Raw genomic sequence first — 9,552 nt, forward strand, 5'->3', positions numbered from 1 at the left:
ACAGCCCTCTAGCACATTCCATTAATAACATTTCTAATTTAAACTCCCAGAATTCTTTTTAATACTGTTCTCAGGGGAAAAAAAGGCACAGAAAATGTTTTCACATTCTTCTTTAATGCTGAATAATTAGATTTCTAAAATACCAATCTTCTTGTACATAATCATTAGAAAAATAAATCTCAGTTTAGAGACTAGAAGAAACCTGATGTTGATGGAAAAGCAATGATATGTGAACAGGAAATAGGACTAGATCCAAGAACTCTCTTGTCATCGTAAAAAGTAATCAAGTGGATGCACCAGAGAACAATGCTCTCCTCTCTTTTAGGCAATATTCTCAGTAGAACAGTTTTCCATGACTGCTTCCAGGACTGCAGTGGCTCAGGCAGTGAAAGATACAGATTAGCCAGCAGAAAATTAATAGCTGCAAGAACAGCATAGACATTTCTCAAGAATTCTGGACCTTTTCTCCAGTCTTGCTGAAACCAGAAATTATGCAAGTTTCTAGGCAAGAAGAAAGCACTGAGAAAAGAGAGCACTCATTGTAGAGTGCATCATCCCTCTACACAGGCTGTCTATACAGTTTCAGGTTCACTCAGTGTTGTGGGCCTTACATAAAAAGTTATAAATTTGTTAAAACACAGATGTTAGAAAGCCAATAGCCCTTCCTCACGCATTAAGGCAGCACTTCCAAGCAGAAGGAATCTGTTAGCTACATGGCCCTGGAGCAGAGCAAGTATCTTCATAAATACCTCTGAGTTAAAAAGTCCCACTTCCTGTGCAGTCAATGCAATTATGATTACACTGGACAGCACCCCTGGACACCACTCAGAATATCTCAGTTTTGTAACTGCAATTTCTGTTCCAGAACTGATTCTAGATTCCTCCTCAATGAGGAGGAATAATGGATGTCTTTAGTCCACAGCAAAGCATCAGGATATCCAGGGAATCGTACCACATGGACCTATCCTTATGTTCCAGTAATCACAACTTCAGGATTTCCTACCATCATATCTGAACACCATGCTTAATACCGACCCACAGTGGACCTGTCATTGAAGACACTGTACAAATTCCTGGTCTACTCATTTTCACCTCCCTAACATTACTGCACAAGTGAAAATTCAACTACACTCATGTGAAAACACAATTCTTGGATTATAACTGTGAGTTCTTCTATATGGAAAAAAATTGCTTATCACCTAGTCTCTGATTCAAAAGACATCTAGACTATTACCTCCTCACACCAGTCAACTGTCTTTTCTTCAGACTGAAGGGCTGTAACTACTTATCTCTGCTTGTATGGAAGAAATTGCTTTTCTTCAACTACCACATCATACTTCTCTGTATTTTCTTTGGTTTTTCGATACTCTTCCTGAAATGATGCAACCAGAAATGCAGCACATAAGACAAGAGAAAACCTTATATTTATTTAAGCAATGTAAAAATGAGATCTTCCTCTCTTTTTCCTCCTTAATACTCTAAATTTGTTGACAGATGTCTGGGATGAGATGACATTTTAAAGAAGGATCCTCATTCCCTTTCCTGAGTACTGATGATATTTTAGGGCCTATCCATGCATCTGTACTGCCATGTGACTTCTTCTAAAAATATATGCAACTTTGCATGTATCAACACCGAATTTCATCTGCCATTTTATTACAAATATCAAAAGAGGTACTAGATTTTTTTCCTGGGTTCAATATGCATTCTTAATATTTGTCTCTGCATCAGCCCACCCAAAGCATATGCAGTTTATACAACTAAACACAAACGTGAAACTCGCTTGTAATCTCTGCATTCACTTCTCCCTCTTATTCACTGCCAGAGCTGTGCTCTTAATGCTCATTTGTATTTCTCATGAAATTTTTAATACAGACAACAAAATTATTACTTCATTTTTCATTTTTTTTAAGTTTTGCACCTCTATTAGAGTCAAAATCATATAAAGGAAGACTAAGCAATAGTTGTTGTAAAAGCTAATAAAATGTGGAAAACAGATGTTTCTTCCATACAAAAGCTCCAAGTCATAATAAAAAAAAGAAATCTGCAAACTTACTTCCCCCATATCAACAGCTCCTAGTGGATCTTGGATGCCATCTTGCTTACTCAGACTCTCCAATGCCAAAAGCTAATGTGGGTCCTGTGAACAATTTTTTCTTCTGTTCCTCCACCAAAACATACAGCAGACCATCAAAGATTCATGCTCTTCCTACTGTTTGTTCTTACAAGCAACAAAGCTCTAGGGCAGGATTGCATCCAGTGTAAGAGCACTTGTCAGCTACATTTCCTGCTTTGTGTCTCTTCCTCAGATAGAAGAAACTTATTTACACACTCACTGGCAATTAATTTAGTCACCGTACCAGGCTGCCAGAGAGAAAAAATAAAATCTGTATGCTGAAGAGCCCTGGCATGAGATGAGCCATCTTTTGTTAGATTGCAAATACCCTACTTATGTGCACAAGGACTTTTATATAGTCACAGTCAGACAATTTGCACTTCAGAAAGTTATCCTGCACACAGAGTGAAAAACAGCAAAACCAACATAATGCAGAGCAGCACAAGCCAAAACACAAAGAAGCACAAGATTTAAAATACTGTTGTGGCTTTTTTCACAGGGCTTTACAGCTCTTTGGGCCCATATTTGCAGTTTTAAACTTAACTAAAAATGCTTCTTTTATTAATGGAGAGCTAATATCTTCATACAATCACAAAACTTCAGAACTCAATTTAAAAGAATAAACATCACAAGCTGGCAGTATTAAAAAACATGAGCTGATGATACTGACAAGCAGCCAAAAATGTTAATCAGCATGTGGTATTAGAAGGAATATTTTGTCCTTACTAAATGCAGATATTCTCACTTACTAAAAGCTTGCATTTCTAACCTTTTGTGAAATTCATCACCATGTTGCCTTGAAGCTTGGAGGTCTGACTGAAGAATTCAGGAGCAGCACACTGCAGAGCAACATGGTGTTGTAGTACATAGCAAGAGCTGGAACTGAAGACCAAGTATTCTTACAACATATTTCAGACTCTAATTCTGATCTAGGCCTATGGTGTAAAAACCCATTAGTGAAGTAAATCTTTCCATCTGGTTTCATTTGAAAAATATTAAATTCATGTCATCTGGGATCACTCTGCAATGCAAACCTAGGTAAGCATTACCTTCTCCAACTAAAAGATTCACATCTGATCCAAACACTAATACAGTTGCATGCACCTTACAGCTGTTGTTTTCTTTCCTGCATTCAGCTATATCTATATTTTGAAACAATTGTCAGACACTTCATCCTTGTATCTAATCAACTTCCCAAACTGAAGGGACAATAATAAAATAGAAGCCTTTGTGCTCTACAGAACGTGTAAGTTTTCAAGGTTGTTATAGCTGAGAGATCAGTCAACACAGAGCCCAAACATTCCTTATTGTTACATTACAAAAGGCAGAATTCCTATCAGAGGGGCGTTCAGCAAACAGTAGGAGGACGTGGCCCTACCTATAGACTGTGGCTGCTCATGTTGCAGGCAATGTATCCAAATCACACATGTGCCTCAGAAGAAAAATACAGAGTTGCTAGTATGGACCTTAACCCATTTTTCCTTATTCAAAGGACTGCATCTACAGGTTTACAGTGTTTCAGTGAGTTACCTTCAAACATATGCCTCTCTAAAGCATTTGCTGTGTGAGAAAAAAATGTTTCCTATGACCTGCAGATACCGAACAGTGGAACTGACAACAGCAATGGAAAGACAGAATCTGAAGTATACCAGAATCACTAAGTGATCTCGATCTAATCCATATAGCTATTTTCTGACTCTAACCTGTCCAATTAAATTAAAGAGTCTAACTATTTAAAAGAAAGGTCTTAAAAGTAAGCAGCCCAAAAAAGAAAAGTTGCTCAAAAACATTTAATTTTTTAAAGTATCACCTAACACTTTAAGAACACCAGTTTGGATTATGCAGCTTTCCCCAACCAAGACTTTGTCTGAACACTATGTAGAATGTGAGGTCAAGACTGTTCAGAAACAAAGCAGAAACTCTTAAGTCACTTCAAGGCCTATTCACATATTCATATAAAATTTAAAAATTTAGTTGAATTTACTCAAAAATGTTCCAAATTTTAGATTTCATGTGCATGCATACTGGAGTAAAATAGTTTGTATCTGCTAACAAGTGTAAAAAGAACAACAAGAACGCATCCAAACTTGTTAAAAGAAACCAATCCCCAACAAAGAAACAAGGATTCTAGCACATTAGGAGTGTGCACTCTTGACACTGCAGAACCCATGTTCCTGGTTAACTCCTCAGAAAAGGGAAAAAAAAAAAGGAAAAAAAAAATTTACTACAGCTGAAGCAGTTGCTCATCCAAGAAGAGTTATCTTCCATTTCAGGTCAGAATATGCTCTTCAATACCTGCCCAAGAAATATTTTTATCTACAACTAAGATAGTACATAGCACCTTGGGATATAATTTACAGATAAGTTATCATAATAAAAATGCTAAAAATACAAAATTAAACAGGTTATCAATTTATTATAAACCTCTTAGGCAAATATAACACTTTTCTTTTGTGAAGAGACAGATTCAAATTTATACATCACTCTCTCAAGCAGTTTTTAAAAATTCTACACAGATCAGGCTGATACATTGAACAGAAACCTGTAAGAACTTTATCTAGATGCCACTGAAGAACTGTATTGTGAAAGTCTACTCAGGAGCTTAAAATCTGCATTGTAATTGCAGCACATAAGAAAAACCGAAGCATTTTTATTGTTTCCCCACAAGTTTTCCAAGCAAGAACTGTAAGACTGGTCACATGCCATGCCTTTCACAAGATGCATCATGGCGTAACTTCTTAAATTAAGCATAGTCTACTGAACAGAGGCCAACCAACACATGTCTCTGAATACAGTAAAATCCTTCCAGACACAATGTAGCAAGAATGAAGCTGAAGAAGGTTGCAGACTGTACCCTAGATTATGCAGTCACAAAAACCTACAAATCTACATTGATGCAGCTGTGCTCACATAGTATGTTTTAAAAGAGTTAACTTGCAGGGAGAACAACACGTGTAAGTAAAAGGTGCCTCTGAGTGAAGATGTATTCTTTTTTAGAGGTTGGAGTTGGTTTAGCCATGTTGATTTAAAAAAAAAATAATTAAAAAAAAAAAAACCCACACCAAAAACACCACACTACTCCTAACATCATAATTATATCAACACACAAATAAAAGAGGCACCAGGCCTAAGAGCCTCTTCCGGCTACCAAAGATACAGAGGCCGGTCTTACTTTTTTTGTTACAATGTAGAACTGTAAAAACTGACCAGAGCAACACAGAATATACTCTTTTAGTACCAATTTATTATCAAATGGCATTAGCCATAAATCAAGGGTCACACTCTAAGTAGGGAAGGCACTACTCAGGTTCTGGGTATCTTCCCATAAAAGTTTCAGGCCATAGTCCAAGCAGGCTCCAACTGACTTCACTCTGAGAAGGTTTTGAATGCTTTCAATAATCTGATGATCTTGGAAGGTGCTTTAGAAGTTCAGTACTTCTTGGGATCTGCCTCTTAATGGAAAAAAGACATCTCCATCAATGTAAGTCCTATCCACCTAAAATCAGGAAAAGAACCTTCCTATGCAAGTCTGGGAAGAGCTGGCTGAGGGTAGACTCCTTGCGGAGATGCACTGACCCCTGAGTTCATGCAGCAACAAACCAGACCTCATCTGTCCTCACCTCCTTCACCCCACTCCCTCTCTCAGCCCCACTGATAACCAAAACTCGTCAAATACTCTGTCTCAGCACTACCACAAGAGGAAACACCTCATCCTTTGCCCTCTGCCTCACACTGCAAGCACAGGAGAAAACCTCATTGCCTGCAGGCTGCAACACAGGGGCCTTACATGAGGAACCAGAAACCTTCTGTTTGTGTTTTCATGCCCACATACATGCAAGAACGTAAATGCACAAAACACAAAATTTCTTAACATGTACAGCTCTTTTTGCTATGGAAATAATGAGACAATTGTTCTACAGCCATAGCTTAACATTCACACTGTAACTTCAAGTCTTGCATAGACAAAGAGTAGGCCCATTTTTACACCAGGGCAGACTGGGACAACAGGCCAAAAACAGTTTTACACAACCAATTGTGTAACTCACCATCATAATTTTTTGTTATTGTTGTTAGAGCAGACTTTCTGAGGTGCCTGAACCTCATGATCAATGAGTTTTTTTAGAACTGACACCAAAGGCGGCCACACAACAAAAAAGAGGAAAAGGATCGGCTGGAGAACAAGAGTCAGGGGAAGAAAAAAAAACCTAGAGCTATATAATCCCCTCCCCCCTTTAGTTAATACAAAAACATGCTCTTAGTTTGCAAGGCTTATTAAATTTATTGTTCTCAGAGTGGTTGGCCTTCCACACAACAGCCTGTAGCAGTCACAAAGGTTAATGCAAGTACTTGAAAGAGTACAGAATGGCTAGTTTGATCTGGCCATAAGTTTATAAAGGGAAAAAATATCTAAGAAACAGCTCCAGGCTCTCAAGGAGCTATGAGGCTGCACTTGATACCCAGCAAGTTTACTATCAGTATTTCATTAACTAGGCTGTTAAAGAGAAGTCTGCCTACCATTTCTGCCACACGGGACTCATTTCCTAGTGTCTCTCTGTAGTATTAAAATTCAGAAAAGCAAACCTAAAACATTTTTGGGTGTTGCGAGGCTCAATGAACCAAAATAAATCTTAGCTCCATAGACACAAGAATAACAAAGTATTAATTTAATGTATTTCTGGTTAACTGTCAGAAAAAGAAAAGCAAGATACTGTGTGCAGGTCTCAGCATGGCAAATATTCTGTTCATTAAAAGAGCATCTAGAGAGATTGTGTTGCATTTGATGAGCCTCTCTTGAACGCATACACCCGTGAGCATCCTATGTGAAAAAGTATGAATGACAGAGTCAAGATTCTGACTCCAAATACTTCCTGGTCGCACTTGACACCAACAGCGAACAGGGATGGCCAAAAGATGCCTGCTCTTCACTGCCCCAGCTGACGCTTCGCAGCACTTCACGGTGAAGGAGCGGGCACCAGTTCACAGCGCAGGGCTCGAAGCAACAAGACTGGAGCAATGGGATGCCAACAGGACTGGAGGGATGGGGTGTGCCCGTTACGCCCCCCCACTGCTAGGCTGAAAAGACCAGGTAAGCAGGTACCATACTAAAACAAAGCCACCTGCTCATTAGCCAGCCGTTCCACGGGTTTTTGCCCGCCGACGATGCGCGGGTGAGTGCAAACACCAGCCACGATCGCAGCTGAGGTGCACGCCCGCGATACGATCTTTCACAGACGAATGGAGCCAATATTCATTAAAGAGCCATAAACACTACCCCCGAATACCAGCTGCCCGGGCGCTCGGCTGATCCCGTCCGCGGTAGCAATTTAGTTCACTGAAGCATGCCCTAAGCTTCAGCATTTAGGAAAAAAACAGCGACCCGGGTCACGGCTTTAGCAACCTAATAGCGTCCAAATGAGCGGGGCCCGGCCGCTTTATCGCCCGTTAACAGCCCGCCGGGCCGGGCTCGGCAGCGCGGCCGGACCCGGCTGCCCCCCGGCCCCGGGCTGCCCCCCACACCCCGTCGCGCCGCGGACACCGCCCCAGCCGCTCAGTAAAATGTCCGACGGTCCGCTGCCGACGGGAACCTACCAGGTAATCCATGTACCGGGGTGGCGCCGGGCGCCGCGCTGCCGAGCTCTCCGGAGGGGCCGCGGGCGCCCGCCCGGCTGACAGCGGCGCTGGGCCGGCGGGAGCAGCGCCGGCGCGGGGAGCGGCGGGGCCGGCGGCGCGGGGCGCTCGGCGCGGCGGGGCCGGGCGGGCGCGCCGGGAGCGGGCGGGGGGCGCGGGCGCTGCCCCGGCGGCGCTGTCAGAGCCGCGCTGCCGCCCGCACCTCGCGGCGGAGGGAGCGGGGCAGGGGCGGGCAGGGGCGGGACGCGCCGTCAGCTGATCGCACACGTGGGGGCGCGGCCGGGCCGCCCTTAAAGGCGTAGGAGCGCTGCAGCCGCCCGGCTGCGGTGCCTGGGGCTCCCTCGTCCCGCACCCAACAGGTCCCTGAGAAGGGCAACGGACTGCGGCACCGGTCCTGTGGGGAGCAGTGGAGAGAGCTGGGGCGTTTAGTCTGGAGAAAAGGAGGCTCACGGGAGACCTTATCACTCTCTACAACTGCCTGAAAGGAGACTGTGCCCAGGTGGGGGTCAGCCTCTTCTCCCTGGCAACCAGCGACAGGACGAGAGGACATGGACCTAAGCAACGCCGGGGGGTGGGTTCGGTTGGACACCGGGAAACACTTCTTCACAGAAGACGTGATTAGACACTAGAATGGGCCGCCCGAGAAGACCGAGGAGTCACCCCTGGAGGTGTTTAAGGAAAGAGGGGACATGGCACTTAGTGTCATGGTCTAGTTGAGGTCGTGGTGTTTGGTCACAGATTGGACTTGATGATCTCATAGGTTTCCTTCCCAATCTAATTGATTCTGTGATGGTTCCCCTAAGCACCCATGAAAATAACGCCCATGTCTCCTACTGCAACCTGACATCCTAAACTGGAGGCTTTTCCACAAATTTAAGGCGTTAGTAGGAATGCCTGACTCCTGAAGAAATGGAAGGAAACTTCATGTGTGTGACAGTGGGGTCGGGAATCTAAAAATGAGGCATAAAGTGAAAGAATTAGGGAAAAAAAAACAAGTGTAGTTAAAATAAGTAAGAGAGGTAGGTAAGGACCTAGAAGAAAACACGTGTAAATGAGGAGCCAGGAGCAACAGGGAATCAATATTTTTAAGGATATTGGTGAGCAGTTCACCTACATCTAGTAAACTGGGGTGGGGGAACATAAATTACAATTACTGCTCTGAAATTTGTAATGAATTAAGGCCTCAGTTACTATGGCCAGAGAGTGCTGCATCTTGCCAATGAATGGACTAGACTAGATAATTCATTTTCCTCATACGTCTAGACTAGGAAAAAAAAATTATTCCTTTGGTACTCCTTTCTTTACTTTGGGATTCAATATCAAATACATCTGCATTGTGACTTAAGTTTAATTTAAATGAGTACAAATGATTTTTTTTTAAATCATTTAGAAGTTCACTAATTTTAATACCTTAATAGGTAATGGAGGGATACAGGCTTGGCCCTTCCTGCAATTACACGTTTTGACTGTTTTTCATGTAGTCAGCCATTGCTGGCAACTGTCTCTTGATCCTGAAATGTCCTTTTGACAGGGGGAACTACAGTGTAAAGACTACTTCAGCCACTACAGGCGTGGGTAAAGTAGGCCTCTCAATAATAACACATAGTTGCAAGAAACTGATTTCATCACACTTCTGTCATCACATGTGATTTTTAACGTTTTGCAGTGCTTTCCCCTTAACAATTAAAACCCTTTATTCTTCTTTTTTAGCAGTAATACATCATTCCTGAGACTTGCTGCCTTTTGATGCTTCTCTAAATGAAGGGTGACTGAAATGAGAACATCAAGAACAAGCAGATATTTCAGAA

General features: G+C 42.3%; 1 protein-coding gene across 3 annotated transcripts in view; it reads right to left on the reverse strand.

Moving 5' to 3' along the window:
• Positions 1 to 7,824, reverse strand: part of ARL15 (ARF like GTPase 15) — a 227,875-nt gene extending 220,051 nt beyond the window's left edge. For 2 of the 3 annotated variants that reach the window (XM_084224669.1, XM_084224671.1), the window contains exon 1: positions 7,706 to 7,824. Coding sequence is in view for 1 of the 3 variants with exons in the window: in XM_084224670.1 (XP_084080796.1) it covers positions 7,706 to 7,717 (12 nt within the window). In the remaining 2 variants the exon portion in view is untranslated. The remainder of the gene's footprint in view (positions 1 to 7,705) is intronic. The other variant, XM_084224670.1, reaches the window with a different exon arrangement.
• Positions 7,825 to 9,552: the final 1,728 nt, after the last annotated feature.

This window comes from Fringilla coelebs (genome assembly GCF_963513975.1).
Source record: "Fringilla coelebs genome assembly, chromosome: Z".
NCBI lineage: Eukaryota > Metazoa > Chordata > Aves > Passeriformes > Fringillidae > Fringilla > Fringilla coelebs.